General features: G+C 39.9%; 1 protein-coding gene across 1 annotated transcript; it reads right to left on the bottom strand.

Moving 5' to 3' along the window:
* Positions 1 to 8: 8 nt before the first annotated feature.
* Positions 9 to 22,741, bottom strand: LOC137264968 (uncharacterized). The gene is made up of 37 exons (XM_067800312.1): positions 22,610 to 22,741; positions 22,277 to 22,345; positions 21,529 to 21,592; positions 21,260 to 21,348; positions 20,452 to 20,616; positions 19,605 to 19,643; positions 18,764 to 18,897; positions 18,357 to 18,450; positions 18,036 to 18,073; positions 17,437 to 17,561; positions 17,077 to 17,216; positions 16,724 to 16,789; positions 16,304 to 16,393; positions 15,831 to 15,972; positions 15,520 to 15,694; positions 14,996 to 15,168; positions 14,710 to 14,783; positions 14,262 to 14,401; positions 12,055 to 12,140; positions 9,282 to 9,517; positions 8,892 to 8,960; positions 8,407 to 8,470; positions 8,053 to 8,141; positions 7,437 to 7,601; positions 7,161 to 7,199; positions 6,904 to 7,046; positions 6,521 to 6,638; positions 5,930 to 5,967; positions 5,615 to 5,739; positions 5,077 to 5,216; positions 4,226 to 4,318; positions 3,993 to 4,079; positions 3,196 to 3,337; positions 2,630 to 2,801; positions 1,673 to 1,842; positions 954 to 1,030; positions 9 to 237 (listed from the first exon to the last, which is right to left on the bottom strand). The coding sequence occupies exons 1-37, from the start codon at positions 22,739 to 22,741 to the stop codon at positions 82 to 84; spliced, it is 4,158 nt and encodes a 1,385-aa protein (XP_067656413.1). The 3' UTR covers positions 9 to 81.
* Between the last annotated feature and the right edge of the window lie 2,076 nt (positions 22,742 to 24,817).

Raw genomic sequence — 24,817 nt, 5'->3', positions numbered from 1 at the left:
CTACTGTTAATTGTAAAGTTTTATTCAGACTCGTACATATATTGACGTCAAAGAAGCACGACTCTGGATTGTTCAAGGATCTCATGTTCCAGAGGGACGTGTTATTTTCACATTGTCGAAATCTGCGTATCCCAGTGATCCAGTTCCTACAGCAACAAAGCCTTGGTCCGGCTCAGCCGGCAGGTCAGAGTAGGTGAACACAGTTTTATTGTTGACCTTGCCAACCGCTGTTGTTCCCTGAAAAATGTGGAACACGAATGTACAGTAGGTAAAATTCCACAGATAACGTGGGACTTCCCACTGCTGTCGTTGCTTCATATGTTAATTTTTGATAACATTCCTGTCTTTTTCTGTGTTATCAAAGACATATGTTATTGTTATTGTTTGTTAAGTTGTCACTCTTCAAACATTGACTCCAACTTGTGAAATGACAACAAAGATATTAAGAAATGTGTGACTGATACAACACTGCTTTTCGCCAAAAGAGGAACATTAATATGAAACGGAATGGAACTATCAAATTACACCAGTGTCGGCTGGAAACAAACAACAGAAACACGAGGCAATATTAAATGTGGCCCTTGAATTGTAATTGTCCACACAAACTCACCTAGTCTCACAGATCGGTGCGATATTCTAGGCATTCGTGAGACAGTGGACATGACAATCTACACTGAAGATAGCCCGTGAAGCGTGAACAGGTTACGACGGTGATATAAGGTTACCGCGAAGCAAGTCCTATCCAATGTGTTCTATAGGTAATGTTCTAAACTGTCCTGTGGTCGCCGAAGTCTTATTTCCGATATGGTCAGTTCATACTACCTTAACACATACAAGTATTTGTCATGTTAATGTTTTCATCAATCCGATTCATTCTGAGGGAGGTCATCACATCTATGACGCTGCTCAAGGTTTTTTACTACCGTGAGCAGGTAGTGCAAACTAACACTTACCTCAACATTCAAGGACATGTTGTTCCAACCTTTGTTGACTCCACCTACTCCACCGCCTTGTAAAATGTTCTTTCGATCTGAAGGAAACATCAAAGGAGTGATATCAGGTGGACGCTTGAAGAATACCACAGTATGTCATTGGTCCCAAACGCAGGTATATAAGTCGCCGTATAAAACCCACTGGTTCGCGACCATAATGTGTCTTTGCTACATGTTTGACAAAGAGGAAATACGACTAATGTGATTTGAACTTAATAAACAATGTAATGAAAGGGGGAAAGGCATTCACTAAACACATACATAAAAAGTGACTGGTCTCCGGAAATCGTACACGATCTTTCTAAAGAACACGTCAACCACAAATGTCTAACATTACTCTTTCAAGATCAGTACCTATGAATGACGACCTTCATCATGGAGAGGGAACGCGTGAAGTTCCGGTGTAGAATGGGCCTTCAGCTACCCATGCTTGCCATAAAAGGCGTGTCTGCCTGTCGTAAGAGGCGACTAACGGGATCGGGTGGTCATGCTCGATGACATAGTCGATATATGTTATCGGTTCTCATTTGCTGATATTTGCAGATAGATACTCTTGCTCTTGATCACTGGATTGTCCGGTCCAGATTCGATTATTTACAGACCACCGCCATATACCTGGAATAGTGCTGAGTGCTGCGTGAAACTGCATTGACTCACTGACTCATGGAGGAGGGACTCACCCAAAGTAGGGGCAAGTTGATAGGTGTTATCTTGAGGGTAGAAAAAGAAAAACACGCCCTGTGATGAGTTGGTCTTGCATCCTCTCTTTGAGACCCTGGCAGCAATAAAGACTCCTTTGGACGCGTCCATACCATCATCATACACATCGGCCTCCACGTAAATGTGCGTCCTGGAACACATGTACACACAGCAAGGTGCAGTTTGACGGAATGTCCATTGGTCCACATTTCTGAGTCTTTGCAAACATTAGCCGTTGAATACTGATACTCTGTTTATTTAGAATACATTATGGCGTTTGTCTTGTGTTTATTTCCGCAATAGTCCAACTATATACGAGTATTTTAGATAATCGAGTCTACACCAAACAATCCAGCATCAGCATCGACCTACGAAACTGGGTTACGATGACCTACATCAACCAAGTCAGTGAGCCTCAGCACCCGATTCCGTTAGTCACCTCTTTCGACTAAAGGGTGAGCCGTCTTATGGCTTGCTACTGAGTACTTCTAACCAGAATCTTCACGGGTGCATCGACGGAGAAATAGTGAGTGGTCTATGCTTCATATGATTTACATGACATGAATTTACAATAACGGTAGAGGTTCTTTTCTAACACCTAGGATGTAATGGAGAACATGTTCATTGAAGAACACTTCAAAAGCCGCGCTATGATGAACTGCCTTGTCATACAAGCTGTAATGGTGGTGAAAAGAGTATTTCTCCGTGCGAACGATCGATCATGGTATCAAAGGGTTCACTACTTCGTTGTGTGAAAATTTACCATTTCTATTCCCATTTTCAAAATGGGAAATCCAGTTTGCAATCTTGGGACCTCTGGTTTTCTGCACTTCATCATCAACGACAATACTTTTGCTTTGCTTTTAAACTAAACAAATATGTTACACATTTCCGTCGTTACAACCATGGGATGTAAGCAGGTTATCTACACGTATTACCAGTTAGTATTTCCGATTATAGCTATGCCAGCTGCAGTCTGGTTACAGAAGGGGATGGTCATCCTCTCGGTCATCTGGCGCATCACCTGACCATGGCTTCCACCTGCTTGGTGAACTTCAAATGATCCAATCTGCTGCGCAAACAGATATGGCTCCTCGTCTACTCTGTATCCTGACAACATGAAAACAACAAACATTATAAAGAGCTTTGACTTCACATGTAACAAACGTTTAATGTAAAGGGTGAATGAATATAAGATTTGTACAGCCGATAACCTAGTTTCAGAATTTTACAGAGCTGGTATGTAAGGCAACTGACTGACGACTATCCATACCAGAAACCTTTCCTGTGTAGACATGATCAAAGAGTTTCGACATTCCTCCTGGCAATCCGGTTCACGTGATTTGCTGTTTTAGGACAAGGACATTTCGGAAATGGCCCACCCTTAAATTTTTGTGTTACCAGGGCCATCACAAGGGCCAAACAGAAAGCGGACAGCAACAAAATCTAGTTGTATGACTAAGTTCCTAGTCATTAGAAGTGTAAACAATCCATCTGACCTTACTTTCGAAGTCTTGTGTGTACGGCAACGGGAAGGGTTTAGACGGAGGAGGTGGTGGGTGTTGTCCCTTCCTGCCATGGTCGAGGGTGGTCAGAGTGAGAAGTTGGTTGACGCCGAGGTACACATCCAAACGGTTGTTCTCAACCTTCAAGAAACACCAACGTAACATCCATGAAACGTTCACAGAGGCGGTGTAGTCATAATGTATAAGGCCCAAGCCTCTGTAACAGTAAATAGTCAGTGAAAAATGGTATTACCTTCAAGAAGCTGAGAGGGTTCAACCCTTTTCCAGGAACAGAGATACATAAAAGTTGAGCTGACTCTTACGTAGCATCGGCATTTTTTCGGCCAAATAACAACGAGAGATAAATCAAACTCTGCCCTAATCTATTTTTAAAGTGTGACGGTGAATTTTATTTTGCGCTGCAGTCAATTGCATACAGTTCCATAACAGATGCCTTTAGGATATCATTCAAAATAGAACGACTGAAAATGAAATAACAACGGATGTTCCAGATGACGCATCATGATCACCTGAATCTGACATTACGGCAAACACAGGACCTTCTGTACTATAGCATGAACGGATATCTTTGAACTGAAAGCCTAATCAGACAGTCTAAAAACTTATATATATAATCTACGACATCGAGGGGTTTCCGCAACTCAACATGGAAGTAGTTAAGCAGTCACTGTTTATCAATATACAACCATGAGGCCTATTTCTCCGAGGGATTCGACCAAATATTTCTATATCCTATGTTCTTCAATCTGAAGATGACTAAAGTCAGAAGTTATACCGTTATGGAAGGCAACTGTTTGAAGATGGTTGGTTCACCGGCAGCGTGCAGCTGTGTGAAGAACGGGTTGAGGTATGTGATACCAGCCTGGAAAATAACCCAAAGTGAGTTCTTTAAAACTTGTCCATGATATGAATATGGCGATACGATGTTTTTATGTGCATGGTGCAATAACAGTTACATCGCAGTAAATTGCGGCATTTGTCTACATGTTGCTTAGCTATAAATCTCACCAAACTTCCATCAAAGACGAGAGTGATGTTCTGAGGTGAGACTTCATACCATGGGATTGATCGGGGATTCCAACACACGGATCCATCATGACTCTGAAATATAATGTTGTCATAAATAGTGTTTACCTTCGTCAAGACTTTGTGTTAAAGAGACCGACAAAATGGGTCCCCTATCGTACTACCTGTCCTAACTGTGTAGTTTATCATAGGCTTGCGAATGTAGTAGCGTTACAAACGTTTCGGGGCCATGAGATTTGGATAAGCGTAGGATATTAGCACAACACTAAGGATGCCACACAATGAATACGTCACTTTGATTGCATGCAAAAAAATGAGCAAATCTAATATATATATTATTTTAAAGGTTTCCAAGATTTTTATTTATCCTGCCACATCCAACCAAGTCTTGGTAGATGAAGACACCGTCTCTACAATCATGTATGAAAAACATCTCGGGCTGTGCACTTGATCATGGTCAGATTTTCACTTGAAGTTTCAAAATGGCTAGTTTACATGATTGTAGCTATATTCTTGTATCCGACACATGTGCGAAACTTTTCATACCAATTTTTCAAAGTTTTCTGTCATTTGCGATTTATCGTTTTTAGTGAGCCTTGTCATCGCTTATCGTTTCTTATTTCGTTCAATTCTGTCAGAATGTATATATCGCAAGAATATGTCACAAGCAAAGCACATCATATATCTGACAGTTAATGAACTCTCTCTCTCACACACACACACACTCTCTCTCTCTCTCTCTCTCTCTCTCTCTCTCTCTCTCTCTCTCTCTCTCTCTCTCTCTCTCTCTCTCGTTCTTCAGGAAGATCTGAATATAAACAAGACGTGTTTACCATTGTCTCAATAATAATAGTGAAATCCTTGCCATCGGGGCTCACCAGAGCTACATAGCTTCCTCCTCGAGCCAGTTTCCCAGCACCAGAACCGTGCTTCAGATATTTCCACCCAATGCTGGTAAACTGTGTCGTGTGGGCTAAAACATAATTACATTGAATTTAATTAACTCATGCAGTTACCGCATCTACCAACAAATAGAACGTGAAAACTGTTCTTTATATTACATCTTGGTTTGGCTGTGATAACACTGTGTAGGGGAACCATTTTTTAATGTGCATGAGAACCAACGGCAAATGTATCTTGATACAGCTTTGAAATACAGTCGAACCCCAATTCCTCGACCTCGGTTGAGACGAATTCTCGGTTGTGTCGAACTCATCTCTCGGTCCCTATCTGTTTCTTTATACCTATCATTATTTCTATACTGACAGGTGTTTCGAATACTCGGATAAGTCGAACTTTTACATTGGTCCTCACGAGTTCGATACAACAGTGTTAGACTGTATGTCAGTGTCATGTCTAAACACAACGTACCTGTGACCCAGATCGGACTGGACACTTCATAATGACCACTCCAAGGTTCATAGGCGTTCATCAGTCCGTGATCAAAGTAGGGAAGGGCATAATACCAACTAGTTGTCAACGCCCAGGCTATGCACCTAGCACAGACACAGATGACAAGGCATTACAGGTCCAAGGACCGGACTGACATTGTATCTATAGTTAAAGTAAATCATATGTAACGGTGCTGTTATGCTTATTATTCAATAGCACAATAATAACAATCCTCATCTTATTATTTCCCACAGATGATAAATTACAATAGAGCTCACAGTAAAATGTTCTTACCCTGTCACATTTCCATTGACATAGTTTTGATTAAGTGTCTGTAAAAGAACAATTACATACGTGATTACACTCCGTAATTTACAATATTCAAACACTCTTACGCAGTCCTGTGAGGAGATGAATGGGAATCGAACCGAACACAAAACCTTCGTGCAAGATTACGTACGTATTACACTCAGGTGATTACTCATTCTGACGATTGTTGCGATGAAAGAGTTAAATGACAAATACAACCGTAACTTTTCCCGGAGAACTATCTAACAAAAATATCTATGCGCCCATGCTTGTTGCTAGCTAAAAGTGTCCAATGGATATGGTTATTCTAAAGTGGTGCACTACTATTTGATAAGAACATAACAGTTGGACAGTCGGTTTCAAGTTTGAATTTGGAATAACAGTGTTTGTAGCTGTTTGGTCAAATCCAATGTTCAAATGCATACTTTCGCTTGCAGAACATTATGCTATCTATGTGTACATGCATCAATTTCAGTCTGTACAGACAATATAAAAACTATGCACATGACAAATAAAGTTCCGGTATTTCGTTAAGTAGACACCAAACAAAATCTATCACCGATGAAGGTCACTCACCCTGGCCCAGCATCCTGCTCCGGTCTGGTTGTTGGGGGTACTGTAGTCCTCTGACGCCCAAAGTGGTTTCCCCGTGGCAATTGCAGATGGGGTAGAAAATGTCCCAGGATGGTGAACCCTGCAAACAAATCATCATCATTGTGTGAGTGATAACATGTATACCACGTGGTTCAAAACCTAAAACATAGGAGAGAAAATTGCGTCATTATTTACAATTGACAATTACTTCTAAGAACGTCATCATTTTTGTCAAATCCTGTAACAGAGCTTCAGGTACGTGAATCCTCTATTTCACAAGAAGATGAAAGTCGGTGATCGCAACATGGCTGTCGATAGTATTCCGTCAGTATGGCTGACACTGACTGTTCATGTCTCCTACCTACCCTATTCCATAAATTGCCGCTGCCAACTGTGGGTCTGCAAGTATTTCCGGTGTTAATGTTGTCCAGGAGATAGCACTGCTATCGTCTGCAGCGATGATCTTTGTATTCTGTAAACCATTTGCATCAAGGTTCTTCCTCAAGGTCTGAAAAACACATGTCATCTACATAATACATTCATCACTGAAAGATGCAACTATTGAAATCCCATTTGTTTTATCATGCAGAGAACATTATTTACTCAAAGAAGGTATACGTACCTTAATATATGTTGTGTTGTACAACCTCTCATTCCAGATCTAACAACGAAACAAAGTAAATGCATATCAATATATCATTTCTTTTCAACAATAGGGCATCAACGGTCTGTGTATGCCGACAAAACGGCACCACAGGAACAGTTACAGAACATCTAAATTTACGTAATGTTTCACATAATAATACAGCTTAGCTAAGTATGATAAATAAAGTAATTATTGTAATAATAAAGTATCACTACTAACTAATTACTGCAGTATGTTTTTATATTTACATACCCCAACGTAATCCACTGTTATATTGTGGTGAACTTTAGCCCCCATCACCCACTTGACGACGTACATAGATGTCCGATCAGGATCATCATAAATATTCCCGGTGCTTCCTCCAACCCAGCCTGGGAATCCCCACGGGAGACCATATATCTTTATATCTGGATTACGCTGTAGAAATTAGATAAATTACAAGTGCTTGTTATGGCAGCATCTATTGAACACATATCAAGAAACATCACACCATATCCGAACTCATTGAGAGAACTCATTGCGATCACCAAATCAGTTCATTTACATTGAACGTGGTGGAGACATTTTGCAGGGTTCAGGATACTATGAATTTCAAAACGATGGTGTAACCTCTTTGGTAATTCTATATACACATTCTAAAAGGGGGAATGAAATATAACCTGCTTTCAACAAGTATGCTGATTATCAAGTCAATGATTTCGGGAAATACTATTCGAATAACGGAAGATATTACGTATTGGTATAATGCTGTATTTAGGATAATCCTTATAGTTTGGATATATGGCATATATAGCAGCATTAGTTGTTTAACTCCAGCACATCAAGTTCCCTATAGCTATATCCGACTTCGTTACATCCGAAGTTGTACCTTCTTCGCCTCCAGCATGAGCCACCATTCATAACCCCGGTCATAGTTCTCCTCGTCCGGTGTTCTCATGTGGGTGGACTCGGTTCCATCTTGATGACATATATACATGCAGGGTGAGCTTAGGCTATTGTAGTGTAAGTACTCGCATACAAAAACACCCTCAACAAGCTTATGCCATGTACAGTCACTTTCAGACATCGATCGTTTCTAATTAAGCCTTACTGCTGAAACGCATCACAGGCATATTCACTTACGTGTAAGCTATCTTTAAGTCCATTTTAGGGAGGTCAGAACAAGTAACTGCTAATTACTGGCACAATGAATTATATATAGTCTATTTGTAGGATACTCTACCTGTACTTTGGGTGTCACTCCCAATTTCGACTTTAAGAATATGAAACGAAGCTCCGAAGTTTGGCTGTAAAAGGTAAGCGGAGAAAATGTTCCCAAATCCTGAAATGTTGAGATACTGTATACACACACACACACACACACACACACACGCACGCACGCAAGCACGCACGCACGCACGCACGCACGCACACACACACATACACACACACACACACACACACGCAGGAACACTTACACTCCTTCCGAGGTTTGTTTCTTCACGTAGAGAAGTAAGAGAGAGCCAGAGGTGGAGAGAGAGAGAGAGAGGTAGTGGAGTAGCCTCTGGTTAAATAGTTCAATTCCCCACTTGCGTAAAGCCCAGTTTTGGTGTTCCCCGCTGTGATAATGCTGGTAAATTGCTAAAACGACCCAAACCATACTCACTTACTTATGCTGATCTTGGATTAAGGATCAGAGCAATGTAAGGTCTATAATGATTGGTTTACCTTGAACAGGTAATCCAGAATTTCATTTCGTTGATTTTCGGGGTATCCGACAAGGAGTTTTGACGTTGCCTGCAAGAAGATACACTGAAGGTTATAACGGAGGTCTCGTTACAAGGTTTAATGTTCCAAGATTTCGTTGTGGGTTATTGTTTTCATGTAGATTTCCGATCACGTGCCATCCAGGCGGCATGATTGTATAAGTAACAATTTATATCAGTGGTCACTAGTTGACCGATCATTACACATCCACAAACAACAAACTATCCAGTCTTAATGCTGTGGAACCCCCAATCATAACTATCATTTGTAAATCCATTTTAGAAAACGCCCAAGTATGTGGAACAGGGATGAAATCATTGTGTGAAATATTAGAATATAATAACACATTACCCCACCTCCGCTGATGGCTCCTATCCCGTCAAATACACGGCCCAGACCAGGGGTGTCGTCAAAACTGTACATCTCAAACGAGGAACCGGACTTACATAGGACTAAGCTTAAAACCGATGTTAATAACATGTCCACGATGAAACGAAACTTGAACATTGCTGAGAACTTGAGATATAAACAAAGGTTTGCCTGTGTGTGTTCCTGGCTGCCTCGGAACGAGGTCTTCTGCTTGTTTCCTTATCTCACTCTTATCTACCGCTACAAAACAGCTGCTACGACAGTAGCTGTGTTAATTCTTTTGAAACCTACAGTCTGTGTTACCACATTATGTAACAGGGCATGTTTCCATTGCTTTCCAGGGCACTCTATCAAGTACTGTCAATATATATATTTACATGTAGTTTATTGGTCAAATCCAGATGGCCATCTGGTCCCAGCACGCCTATGACATAAATGTCAAGCGATGTTTGTTCCTTCTTTGCTAAAACAATATTGTCTTGCCTTTAATCATAGCCAGTATCAGTGATATTACTAGTGGATAAGACATCTTCAAAACCGATGCTGCAATTGATAGATTAGAATGATTTGCAAAATACAGGTAGTCACCATTGAAAGATATCTTGATGAAAACTATGAAAAACGAAAGGACTGATGGCACTACCCGTCACATCGACCTATTACCAGACAGGGCAGCGTTTCACAAAGCGATCACAGCGGTACGATAATCGTATCTTCCATGTTTTAAAGTAGAGTTACGACAGTCGTAGCGCTAGCTCCGCTTTGTGAAACCGGGCACAGATCTAGACCCAAACAGTTTCAACAGCTCTTTCAAGAAAAACTAATAACCGTCTTTTCAACTACCTGCTGAGTCGCTCGTAAAAGTATGAATTTCCAAAATTATTTACTTCGACCCTATTTCTCTTATCATGAATGATCTTGATCTCGACGAATACATGCATAGTGACCTCTTCACGCCTATAAAATTATCTGACTTAGTTTCATCCTCTGATATTGGATAGAGATGACCTCTACTACACATCTCATAAGAAAATGATATGAACTATTCACGTGACCTCACTGTGACTGATCTCGCTGTTATGGCTATTGTGAAGCTGTTATCAGTAGTGATAAATACACGATGTAGGAGTTATACCTGTTATTTACATTGTAGGTAGGCTGATATCAATATTTGATTGTCGACCCATTCAGAGGTCGGAATATCACCATCACTTTATGACCACGTGTTTCAAGGTCATGTCTCTACCCGCAAAATACAGACAGGAATAAAATACAAAAGCAGATTTTGAAATAATATTGTTTGTGTAACGCCGTGCCCAACAGGTTTCCAGCTGTAAGTCGTCAGCATCGGTCAAGGCTGTTGGGGTAAAATGACGCTATGTCAGCAACACGCGATTCATTCCCATAGTAGAGTGAAGGTTACAAGGTCAGTGACATAGACGAATTAAGACTGATAGCTTTGAGAAATAGCTAAAGCTGCGTTTGAGAAGATCGAACAATATTTATTCTAAAAGTGAGCGTGGCTGTGGTTATTTATTGAGAAGTTGAATGATATTTACAATGTCAATGTCATTCCGATTTATATGCTGCGCATTCTGTGCTACACTCGGTATTTACACTGGCAATGACCCCTTGAAAGTCTGGGTTAGAACTGGTCTTCAGCAGCTTGTGCGTGTCATATGATTCGTTTAACGGGTTTGGGTGGTCAGACTCGCTAATTTGTGACACGACACATCGTATATCCCAATTACGAAGATCGATGTTCATGCTGTTGATCACTGGCATCTTGTTCCAGACTCGATTATTTACAGGCCACCGCCATATAGATGGAATATTGCTGAGTGCGGCGTTAAACGCAAAACATACCAACAAAAGATTAATGTCTTATTACCTTGTTGCATCACAATTCTGCCTGTATGTACATACCGAACGACCTTTGTGCCAAAACTGAGAACACCAAACTGTTACTGACTTCTCTGTGAACTTAGAACTAATTAATATAAACAGGAAATTCTTTAGGTGTACTTTCAATTTTTACCAGTCCTGGTATTGGACAGATTTTATTGAAATGTTTAGACGGCCCTTTTCAAAACTATTAGTCATTGCTACATGTAGAGAAGAGTTGAAATCAGTGCTGAAGAATTATAAGCCTGAAGATATTTTCAATGATGACATTTGCAATATCATTTTTTTATAAATTAGGTCCCAGTTACACTCTCGCTTCAAAGGCTTGCTCAGGCGTCAAAAGGTCAAAAGAGCTTATCACAGTAGCACTCTGTTGCAATACCAGTGGAACAATGAAGATGAAAGCATTTGTCATTTGCAAGGCAAGGCGACCGAAGTGCTTTGGCAGAGATGTTAACCCCAAAGTCTATGTCCGTTATCGCCACAACACCAAAGCGTGGATGACCAGTGAATTGTTCACTGACTGCCTGAGATATTTTGACAGGACCATGCGTCTTAAAGGCCGTATTGTCGTCCTACTGTTTGACAATGCTGCCAGCCACAATAACAAGGATGTTCGACTAACCAATGTCAGGGTGCACTGCAGCCTGTGGATGCTGGGATCATCGGGAACTTTAAAGCCCTCTACAAGAAGTCTTTGGTGAAATAGTACATCATCTGTGCCGAGAGTGAACAACCGCAGACGCTAAAGGTTAGCAATCCGGTTCGTGAAGTCATCCTGGGATGATGCAAGTGCATGTGGATGAAGACACAGTCGTGGAAACCAGTCAAGAGCTGAAGAAATCCTCACCAAAGGGCAGTCGACAGACGACCAGTCTGACGATGATGAACCAGAAACAGTTGTTGCTCCGGCAGTATCTCAAGCTCTTGAAAACGCTAACAATTTGTTCACATTCTACGAGTGCAATGGAGACGAATCAACGGTGAATTTGGTGATGGACTTAGTTAAAAAAAATGGAAGAAATCAAACCAAGGACCAAACAAACAACTATGACAGACTTTTTTCCTGAAATGATATGCTTCACAGGAAGTGTGATGTACATGTATAATGTTGTAATGTCAGCGTACTGAAAGTGTTGGCGGTACATTTATATGTTATATGTTATGATGTTATATGTTATATGTTTTTACCATTAATGAATTCCATGAATAAATTTTCAATATACACCATGAACACGTTTTTCATGTTTGATCCAGTTAACCGGATGCCTCGCTATCCGGACGATTTTCAAGTGAAACCAAAACGTCCGGATAAACGGGGTTCGACTGTAGTTCGATACACACGTTTATGTCTGGGGCAATTGTCCTCGCAGCGACTACAATCATGGAAAGGTCTCACGTATCTCATTAACAAATGTAAACTAATAATTTAGTGTCGCACCATGTCTCGTTGATGACATAGGTAGATGAATGTCACTGAATGTCCAGGAGATCGACCTGGCCAGATAAATCTGCCCATAAATACATATCAGTACATAACAATAGTATACCACACTTACTGCTGTCACTCGTTTACCGGTCAATATCGCGGACATGAACAACGCGAAAGTCGATATCATTCTGACGTCAGATCCATGCGGATTGTAATATCGTTGACCTTTGACACGTGATACCATGAAAAGGAATTGAATAATGACCTTGATGATAGGCATGACCTCTACAGGTTTTATTTGTAACCGACACATGAACTGGATGTATAGGGCAACCTTTTTTAAGACTGCTAAACGTCAGGCTGTCTTGAAACAATATAGTTCTGTTGGTATAGGTTGGTTCTCGCTGGAGAAACCAGGCATATGTGTGACTTGTGAAGGCACAGAACATCCTATGGGGAACGGAAAGGGAAATTCTTCCTGTAATCGACGTATCAACGTCAAAATATGTACTGTGTTTTAGAAATATTGGTACTCCTTGCAAGAACACCATACCTGATATACTCTGTCATGTGTCACGCTCGATGGTACCTATGAAGTGTAAAATCATGTAGGTGACTATGGATACCAATGGTCAGAGCTGCTGGAACGTTCAGTATTATTCAGAGTTCAGAGGTGATTGGTCCGTCTTGTCATACAGTCTGCATTTATGGGAATATGAAAAACAGCATGAGGCGATCTGAATGGTGTCTTAAATTTCAAATTTCACAGTAAAAGGAAAATCAGTCACAGAAATTGATAAATCTAATGTCAAATCATCAACAAGCAACGTTTCATGCATACTCGAATGATCTCATGATTGTCAATGGACAGTAAATAACCGATAATCCTTGCAAGAAAAGAAATTTCCGATCTAAGTATCCCCCAATTAGCCAACTACCGTAGTTCAACCGCTTTGACAGCCTACGATTGGTGTACACTTGCTCCGGTCTAGTAAAGTGACGAAATTTGAAGCCAGAACAGGTAGTTGAAAATACGCTTGTCACCGGAAATCTGGTACCGGAAGTAAGCTGGGCCCGACTTCACATATGACAGATAAGTACTGGAAGTAGCGCCTAGCGAGACTTACGGGCTCTATTGGGCTGTATGTGGTGTGTAGTAGACGCGAGATGACTATGTGTCAATCGAAAAAAGCTACCAAAAAAAAACGTACCAAGTGTCATTTCTTCACTGACTGGACCCAACGATGTCTTCTGTTTATTTTGCATTTTGATAGTTTCAAACTTTGTTCAGAAAATGTGAATGCAAGACTGATGAGAGATGTCGGTGCCAAATATATCTGGATATGTTGTGGAAGTATATCACAATTTGGTCGTAGTTCTTTCACGTGTTATACATCTATCACAAAATGAAATTTTAGCATAGTGATAGTTGGCCCATACTGTCAGCACACTGAATCTAAAGTGGTGTGGGGTCTCCGAGCGTCACGCTGAAGACCCAAGATTAGATTGCCTAAGACCAATTCTAACCCAGACCTTCAAGGGTTTAAGCAGGTGTAAAGTAAAGGGCTAAGTGCAATGAGGCAGACAAAAAGCGTTGTTTAAAGGTATCAATTTATTCATATGACGGTAGTGTTAGTTTCAGGTTATCAAAGTCCGCGTAACCATACGATCCCGATCCTAGAGCCGCCATGCCACGTTTGATATCAGATGGGACAGTAATATTGAACACCAAGTTGCCATTGATGAAACCTGTCGCTTGATAACCCTAAAACAAATACAAACAAACCTTAATGTAATAATAATGGTAGAATATTAGCAACAACTAAACAGAAAGGTAAAATTCGTGATTCACCATTACATTTAGCATTTTCATAAATCATGAACTGGAAGCACGCTAACAGATTAAATCCGTGACCTGTGCCGTGTGATCGGTTGTAACGTTCGCACTCATTAGTCGGGGTTATCAGGTGTAGACCACAACAGACGTCTACAGACTTGTTTGAGCACGTGGAAAACAAAGAGTCTGACAGTACAATTAGCAAGATTATAAGGCGTAGATTCTACTGGCTATACCTTTACAGTAAGGGACACCGTATTCCAGTCCAGATCCACAAGCATCTTCCCAGTAGCTAAGGCAGTACGCATGTCTGAAACAATATGTGTGAGTGCTACATTTGATATTAAGATATTGTGAAAGATACACCATTGTTCCTTTGGTCGTCTTATTGCTAAAGCATAGGTTTTAGGGGCATCGAGACTGAGTTTCATCGGTGTTTCTATTTGAATAACAAGGGAAGCACCAAAGAAAGAACTATTTACAAGTTCAGAACATTTGAGAAAATGGTGAGAGTTGACACACCAAATGAAGTTGTGACCATGAAGATGTTGCTCCTTGGGAAGATGAAGAAAAAGACGCCCCTGCCCTGTACCAGTGAGCATCCTCCTTGGTCCAGTCGGGCGGCGATGAAGGCTCCCTTAGAATCATTCGCTCCTGGTCCTACTCTAATGTCACAGTCAATGGCGACATCATCCCTGAACGAGATTCATTGTTCTATAGGTGCAGTTACTAATGAACACTCGTTATTCAACAGGTACAGGAATTAGTTAACAAATATTCATTATTCTATAGGTGCAGGTATTAGTTAACAGAGAGACATTATTCTACAGGTACAGGTATTAGTTAACAGAGAGCCAATATTCTATAGGTACAGTTTATAACAGAGATTCTTTGTTCTACACGTACAGTAGCTGATGAACAAAGGTAGTTATCATTTTTAGTGTATTTAACAGATTAATGTATATCTATTTATCAGTTATCGGTTTAGGTATGTGATGTGAATTGCAAACATATATTTAACGTTTGTATCATCACTACTGTTGTACCTGCTTGTCTGAACAACAGCTACACCCATCTCGACATACTCTGCTCTGCACCAGGCCACAGGTCGCCGCAAGGTCATCTGTCTCATGACCTTTCCATGACTGCCTCCAACGTCGGTGACCTCAAACGACCCAGTCTGTGGAGCTACATAATATGGCTCCACCCCCTCCTCATATTCTGCAATATAAAAATATAATAATAAGACGCTAGGTTATATTTGGAGAGCGTTTATTCCAGCTATTCTGTCACCTGTATTAGCATGAATGCATCAAGTGATGGTGTTTCATGAGAAGTACTTCTATATAATTCTTACGTTCAAAGTCATCTCCATACGACAGTGGGAATGGGGCGGAATCTGGGGGTTTCGGGTGTTCCCCTTTATTTCCCGTCGTTAACGTCGTGAAGGTGAAGGTTGTGTTCGGGTAGATCGTCACATTGAAGACTCCGTTTACAACCTGTAATATAACAACAAAGAACTTCGGTGTATTTTGATCCGTTAGCATTAAAACCAAACTATTCCGAACTCCATGAACCACAAGATGAAACATACAAAGTTATTTGTCAACCCCAAAGAACCGTTATTGTTTCATTTCAGCTGTAAATCTAAAATAGTCCCAAGGGGTCTGGGTGGGGGGCGTCATTAAATTCATTAAATTGATATCACGTAATAACACTAGCTAGTCAAAGCTTGATTGTGCGTGTACATTACAAACAATATTAACTGAAAATCTATCGTTATTTCTGTTAGATTCAGTTTGCACATGGTGTAAAATATGAAAAGGTTACCTGGACAGGAGATTGTTTCAGAAAGTTCTGATTTTGGCTTGGATCAGAAGACACAGTTGTTTTCCAGGAGTTGAGATGTGCAATGTTTGCCTTTGAGCCGAAATACAGAAACAAGCACGCCATGTTATTTTCATGTAGACGATTCAAATAATGGAAGCAGAAACTACTGCAAACACAAGTGTATAGTATGTACATCACGAACTCGTTTTGTAGTGAACCAACTAAAGCAGTTATAGTTTCCGAAAATAAAGCCATTATTTCGTGTGATAAATACAACAATATTGTCGATCGGGCCAGTAATAGGTTAAACTTTTCCTGTTGATGATCTTAGAATAATCCTATCGCAAGAAGTTTGTTTCTTAGAGCAATTACACATAATGTGTACACATATTATATAATGTCTTAGTGCGCAATACTCACAAATGTCCCTTTGATGTGAAATGTGATGGTTTCCATTTCTGCATTCACCGAGTACGTATCTTGATTCTGAAACAGAGTGCAGATATGACACCGCAATGATTTGAACATGAACAGAAGCTACTAAGTGTTGAGTTAAATCACAAATCAGTAAACGAGGAATACAGAAACTGTTCCTATATTATATTCTTTATATTATAGAAACATATAGAAATGGAACATCTCATACATAGCATTCTTCATGATGGGAAACCAGTGTGATTGGTACGTGAATTCACATATCACTGGAAAAGGCGCATTTTTTATTCTCTTTCGTTTATTGAGACTCTGGACCCTGCTTGATTCAACATTCCCACCAATTTTTCAACGATGATTGTAAGGTCCTTCTTGTCCGGGCTGATCAGAGAGACGTAGGTGCCTCCTTTAACCAGGTTCCCCACCCCGTACCCGTGCTTCAGGTAGATCCACCCGGGCTTGGTAAACTGACCAGTATGAGCTGCAACGTACGTGATTCTGACGTCATAAATGATGGAACAATGGTTTATGACGTAATTGATTCGTGGAGTTTGGTAACAAAACAAAGAGTCCCATACACTGCAGGCATGGTTATCGTCGAAGCGAGTATATATGATCTCGGAACTTAAATGGGCGTTCGGATTATTTCATCAAATGATTTGATTTTGTCTTCCTCAGTGATTCAAATGAACACAACTGACCCGCAAACCATATGTAATCGAAGACATCATAATGTCCACTCCAGGGTTCATTGGCCCTCATGAGACCAGCAGGGTAGAAGGGTAGCATAGAGTAGAAACCACACAGGGTTGACCACACGATGGTACTGTAAGGATGCAGAGTGAAGGGCTTCATTTGATATTTCTGCTGATGAACTTTAAACACATCAACATCGGACTGGCTCTTCTTTGCTAATGAACACTGATGTTTTTACGACTTACATTCCCAATTTATTTATTTATTTATTTATTTATTTATTTATTTATTTATTTATTTATTTATTTATTTATTTATTTATTTATTTATTTATTTAATACATTCTCTATTTTAGATCAGCGGGGCAAAAATGGACCACTGACTATGGAAAAATATAGAAAATGTTATTAAAGCGAATAAGATCGTTAAGCAAAATCATAGCTGATTCCATTTAATAATATTGGAATGATCACCTTTTACATACGTATAATACTTATTTGAATCAGGTGAATGAAACATTAGGCCTGCTTATTGAATGCTTGCTTGAACATACCTGATCGTCACTGTTAATATTTTTAAAATAATAAAGTATAGTTTGACTTACCTTGTCATATATCCATTAACATAGTTACGATTCCATTTCTGAAACATATTTCAGTAGGATACATTTTTTCTATGGCAAACATACCTGTCACCAATGATGATGTTACCAACGCTGCCCTACCTTCTATCGTGTCCATAACATTTATAAACAAGTAACGCCATATCAGTGTATGTGAGCGATAAAAATGTATAAAGTCTATTGATCTTTTCTCACGTGAAGTCAACCACTGACACGTATCAACTGCACAACAATCGAACAATATGATCCTGGATCCATCTATGTATGTACAGAGAGTATGACAATTGTAATGTAACAACTTACAGCATTACCACTATCTGAATGGTCCTCCGAAGACCACAGAGGTTTCCCCATTTTCTGTGCCAGAGGGGAGCTGTTAGTAGCGGGATAGTGCACCCTAAAATGACAGTAGCATCCCATATGGCATACTTTGAAAACGCAGAATCTATTCGGGATAATGAGTATGTAATGATAAGTAAGTATTCATATACGCTGTTCCCGGTTTCCCTCTACAATAATCATACAGAGTATGATGTCCCTGACCCATGTACATGGAGGCGGACTTGAGCACAAATATTTATCATGGTTATAAGCACGCTAGTTCATCGAATTTTGGTCGTATATCGTAATTATTAAATTTCAATTATAAACTTTAATAACAATTATGAAATGCTGACGTTAGGAGAGAGAACGATGTGTGTTATATTTACCCCATAGCATAAATGGCTTTGGCAAGTTCAGGATCATCCAAAATATCAGTTGCAAAGTCGTCCCAGTTGAAGTAATCAGCAGCTACGATGAGTGTGTCTTGGAGGCCATTGCTGTCCAGGACTTTCCTCAACACCTGTGGAACAAGACAGTGGATACATTCTCGGGCTCTAACTTCAATGTAATCTATGAACATAGAAATATGGACTCCAAGCTTTTCTAAGTTTCACTTATGTCGTTCGCTAACCCATTCCCTTCCACGGATTTACCCATCAGAACTTAAATATAAATCGCTTTCCACGTTTCATCATTGGATTCAGCGAGACAGAAAACCTCCCATCAAGTCAGTATGCCAAGAGTCAGATATCCCTTCAGCCTTTGGCTTGAACATTTCATAACGTTTGAGGTTCAATCGAGCGTGCTCGTTTCACAAAGACTTTGAGAAGGGTTACATTACCCTTGCTCAGAAGTTGTTTGATCAAGGCTACGACCATTAAGGCTTCTGTAAAGCGTTATCCTGACACATCAAGAGGTCCGATACAATTCCCTAATTTGATATGTACCACCATTCCGGAACTTTTTCGGGTGTGCAATTCGCTTTTTAGTGACCAGCGCCACCAGTGGGTACGATATGTTCTCTCTTTCCCAACGGCATGTTGCTATAGTAATAGAGATTCATAAAGACGTCACTATGGTACAGTTGAAATTGTAAAGCTACTGCATTTAGCGAATATTTCTTATAGGTGTGCAAAGGGTTTTATCGCGTCTATTCATTGGTATTTACACAATTCAAAAACAAAAAGTACCCATTGTCGTTATATATGATTTTATAAAAAAAATCACCTTTATATACGTTGTGTTGTATAAGTGTTCATTCCAACACTGAAAGAAATAGAAATGGCAGTCAGTAGAACGTAGCATATTAACCATGGCTTAGTCGTTATCACAGTCAAACTACGTGAAACGTATGCTGAACTAGAAGGTTGCGATTTTGAAACAGATCAAACTATAAATTCACAAATGAAAGTTGTACAGTATATGTGTGACTACTTTCCACATTACAGTGAATCGTAATAAAAGTTTTCTGCGAATTATTCATGAGTCGTTTTGCATTAGTTTTAATGCCACCAGAGAATGTATGTTTGTTTTGACTTGATATTAGTATTATAAATGTTAATATGTTCTTAATGGCTATGTTTCACATACTGATAACAGTATGCTTTCTCATAGTTGACCCGTATGGTGAGTATGATAGCCCTTTCGTAAACGTCCATGTATATAATGTATGGGTCTTAAGCAGCTGGAAACGTTTCCGTCCGAATTTCAAGGTTTCACTTAGTTTACATATACTCGGTTCTTCGATGGCTAATGATATGGTAGAGATAGTCTGACGGGTAAAGCATGCGATCGTTAAGACGGGGCTGATTTCCCACAAAGGTACAGTGATGGAATCCCAGTCCTAGTGATGCTGTACCCCGCAGTGATACTACCGTCATGTTTGTAGAGGAGTTTAAAACCATAGTCAACATAAAGGACTGAAGCATTTTACGTGTGTATCATACATCGTCAAAAAATGGAGACGTCCAGAATTTCCTTGTACTAGATATCTGTGTATATTGTTAAATACTTCATGAATATAATTAGATATTAGGACAAACACTAAGAAAGCTACAGAGATAAAGTATGATACCCCAATGTAATCTATTGTCAGGTTGTGGAACTTCTTGGCACCAATGACCCAATTGGCCACATATTGCGCTGTACGTTCTGGCTGACCATACACGCTGCCCACAGGTCCTTCCAACCAGCCGGGGAACCCCCATGACAGTCCGTACAGTTTGATGTCAGGATTACGCTGAAACGAGTGAGTGAGTTGGACAGTGAGTGTGAGTGAGTTTAGCTTTACGCCACACTCAGCCATATTACAATAATATGGCGGCGATCTGTAAGTAATCGAGTTTGGACCAGACAATCCAGTGATCAACATCATGAGCGATTGGCAACCAATGACATGTCTCAACCAACCCTGACCACTCGAACCCGTTAGCTGCCTTATCGGCAAACATGGGTTAATGAAGACACATTCTAACCCGAACCTTCTAGGGTCGTGAAATGAATGCGTACAGTGAGTGAGTGAGTTTAGTTTTACGCCGCACTCAGCAACATTCCAGCTATATGGCGGCGGTCTGTAAATAATCGAGTCTGGACCAGACAATCCAGTGATCAACAACATGAGCATCGATCTGCGCAATTGGGAACCGATGACATGTGTCAACCAAGTCAGCGAGCCTGACCACCCGATCCCGTTAGTCGTCTCTTACGACAAGCATAGTCGCCTTTTATGGCAAGCATGGGTTGCTGAAGGCCTATTCTACCCCGGGACCTTCACGGGTGAATGCGTACAGCTTAATGAAGGGAGCATTAGATGATTGCAACAGAACGCTGAATAATAATCGGTCCTAAGAAGAAGAGTGCAAGCAGAGACTATAGAGACTTACTTTCTTGGCTTCTTTCAGCATCCACCATTCATAACCCCTGTTGTAGTTCTGGTCATCGGGGCTCCTCATGTGAGTGGCCTCCGAGCCCTCTGGAATCAAAACAACGTCAAATCTGGATGTCAGTATTTAACCTCAGGAAGTAAAAGACGATTCTATGAAAGAGTCACTTTATGTCTGACATATTTATTTCAGCATGTAAAACTTCTTTAAATGATGTCAAAGCAAACTCTAGCTCTCCACATGAAAATCTTTTCGCCTTCTGTCCTTACCTGAGCTTTGTGCATCGCCGCCAATCTCGACTTTAAAAATATGAAGGGATGCGCCAAAGTTCGGCTGAAAGCACATTGACATTTTACTAACCCTTGAATTTCAGTATTAATATGCCATGCACGTATTTTTGTGAACACCAGCAAAGTAATAACACTGTATCATGCAAATAATGCCTTTTTCAGTGATTGTTTAATGGTGACATTTTTTTTTCTGTCAGAACCTAGTAAGGTATGGAAGAGCATTCATTGCAATACAAACGCCAGCTTTGCATTTCTTTCCATGCAAACTGTGTGAGGGACATGTGCTCCCAGTGGGTCAGAAGACCCTTACGCTATTCACTTACTGTTTTCACCGAATTTCAGTGATTCGTTTAAACAGTTGTCACTGCTACTTTAACCTTTACACCCATTGGAATCTGTTTCGAAGGATTATGAAATTCTTTGGTATTGCACGTTATTAAGTCCATTATCCATTTTCCTAGCCTCGGTCCACGCTTAATGACAGTATTAGTCTCATTCTAAGACATGTAGCTTGCTTGCCGTTTAACGCCACACTCAGCAGTATTCCAGCTAAATAGACATGTACATGATGCATTTATATGATATATTTATATGATGTTTTATTGACATGTATACCTGTTGTATGACATGTTGTATGACCTGTTGTATGACATGTTGTATGACCAGTAGTAGAAACAGACCCGAAGATTCACAAAACAAAAATACCTTGAAAGTGTCTGTAATTTACCTTGAACAAGTAATCCAAGACTTCGTCTCGCTGCTGTTGTGGGTAGCTGACCAACAATTTGGATGTAGCCTGGAATATTCAGGTAGGTGAGTCTTTGCTAATCATCCATTTTGCGAATGTCTACAAGCAACAGCTTCCACATAAATTATAGCATAGACACATGAAGATCAAGATGTACACAAAGCTTACACGCTCCCATCAAGGGTAGCATGATCGCAATGCAGTCAAACATCCTCAGACTCACATTACACATATCATTACATTAAAATAACGATTTCCCTCAGTAATAGCTATACATCATCAGTCAACATATTTACAGTTACACATACTCACCCCTCCACCGCTTATGGCACCAATACCGTCAAATACCCGGCCAAATCCGGGTGTGTCGTCGACGGGGTAGGTATACTGACCGCTACTTGTGTATACCAGTACCAGCACTACATACGTCTTGAGAACACTCATGTTAGCGTTGTATGTGGCCTGTTGGCGTACGATATTGGAGTAAATGTCACGGACTGCGTGTGTGTTTCCGCAGGTGATAACACAGTGTCCAGATATACGTCCCAACCACCGGGTGATACACGTATGATATCAGAAGCACTGTCTTGGAATAAGATCATTCATTACTTGATCTACATTCTTCTGTTTCTTGATTAAAGACTTATCACTTTCCTGACATCTACACACGAAGAACATATATTTACATATATCATTGCACCGAAATAGTCGTAAAAATAAATATACTCACACGCATAAAAACACGCAATTTTTTTATCCATATAGGAAGCAAAATCGGACTCTAAAGTGATGTGGATTTTTGGCATATAGGTCTGACGGTGTTATCAATCATTTTGTTGGGTTTTGGCATCCCCAATAAAAAACACATCAACAGAAGGAATCACCAAAACACACCATACCAATGATCGTGTGGGTATCATGCACTCATTTCTCATAAACATTTATTTTAGTTAGTTTCATATCATGTGTTGGTGCAATGTGTGAAGCCCATTTCTGGTGTCCCCGCCGTGATATTGCTGGAATATTGCTAAAAGCGGCGTAAAACCATATTGACTCAAAAGTCAAAAACATCAAAAGATGTTTACATACAAGAGGCCTCCAGCCATGTACATTGGAGGTAAACATATGAAGCATTATACATATGGTGTAATATGTCGTATTTAGTGATTTAAACAGCAAAATCATGATAGAGGCAGTAATTGTGTACAGGTAAATACGATGGATCTACAAAACCTTATATCAGACTGTTACGTTTGATGAAATCATAAATGATATAGTAGGACATGTATATTATTACATGTTGGTCAGTTGATGAAAGAAGTAGTTTAAAAGCTAATGGGGGTGGATTGCATAGATAATGTTCAGCAATATATTTCGTACGCAGATCTGTATAAAAAGGACACATAAGTAAATTATGATTTCATTTTCCACTTCTAAATTGCACATTCCCTTACATCGTTCAATATAAAAACGTCTTGCTTCGTTTAAGCATTTATGTACAGGGGATACCTCCTACATTGATCATGTGAACTGGTGTAGACGGTCCAACATTTACAAATTTTTTACACGCCATCAGATGTATTTTTCTATGCATTTATATCGCTGGAATCCCCAGATCTCAGATCCATACAAAACAATCAGATAATTTGAAGTAAATACTGGGCGTCAACACACCAATTTTATACAAGGCAGACCAAAGACTCATCAATGCTTTCTTAGCTTTCAAGGATAATTCAGTGACAGATGCTTTCCAATTCATAGTGGGTGTAACCCTTATGTCAAGATAAGTGTAATGGTCAGAGAAAATTACAGGTTAGTTCTTAAAAGACATATCTTCAGAAGATATCCGGCCACCTTTTCTAAATATAACAATATTAGTTGTATCTAGATTAACGGACAAATCTCATGTTTCAGTTTACCGTTCCAAAATATTAAACTACACTTGTATGTTTGTAGTCCAACTACAGATTCTGATAGCAGAATTACGTCATCAGCAAAGAGAAGAATAAAGAGCTGTAAGACATCTGGAAACATTTGGATGCCATGCTTACCATCTGCGATAATATCGTTGTACAACTCCATGATAAACAGGGAAAATAGAATTGGACGTACAACACATCATTAAAGACAGAATCATTATGAAATATACTTTTGAAATGATTTAACCATTCCGCTTTCGGGATTACATTTTTTCGAGTTGGTCGACTTCTTAAATACCTGATTTGTTTCCAAAATGACGTCGGGCTTTTAGCTGCATTTGTTAAGTTATCAATATTTCGTTTATTCAGGTCCGATTTTAATGTTCTTCAACAGTTTCCGTATACATTTCGTTCTTTACAATATATTTTTCTGTTGGTGTCGTTACGTTTACGTCTAAATGTAAACAGTATCTCTAAATTTAGAGATTTTCATGTGGCCCGTCATGCAGCCTTACACTCATCACTTGAAGGTGGATTGTTTAGAGGCGGTGCGATCGATCCACGTTTCTTCATACAGCTTGCAGAATCTAAAAGCATATTT

Source organism: Haliotis asinina, chromosome 15 (genome assembly GCF_037392515.1).
Source record: "Haliotis asinina isolate JCU_RB_2024 chromosome 15, JCU_Hal_asi_v2, whole genome shotgun sequence".
Taxonomy (NCBI): domain Eukaryota; kingdom Metazoa; phylum Mollusca; class Gastropoda; order Lepetellida; family Haliotidae; genus Haliotis; species Haliotis asinina.
This window is presented reverse-complemented; position numbering and strand designations above follow the sequence as displayed.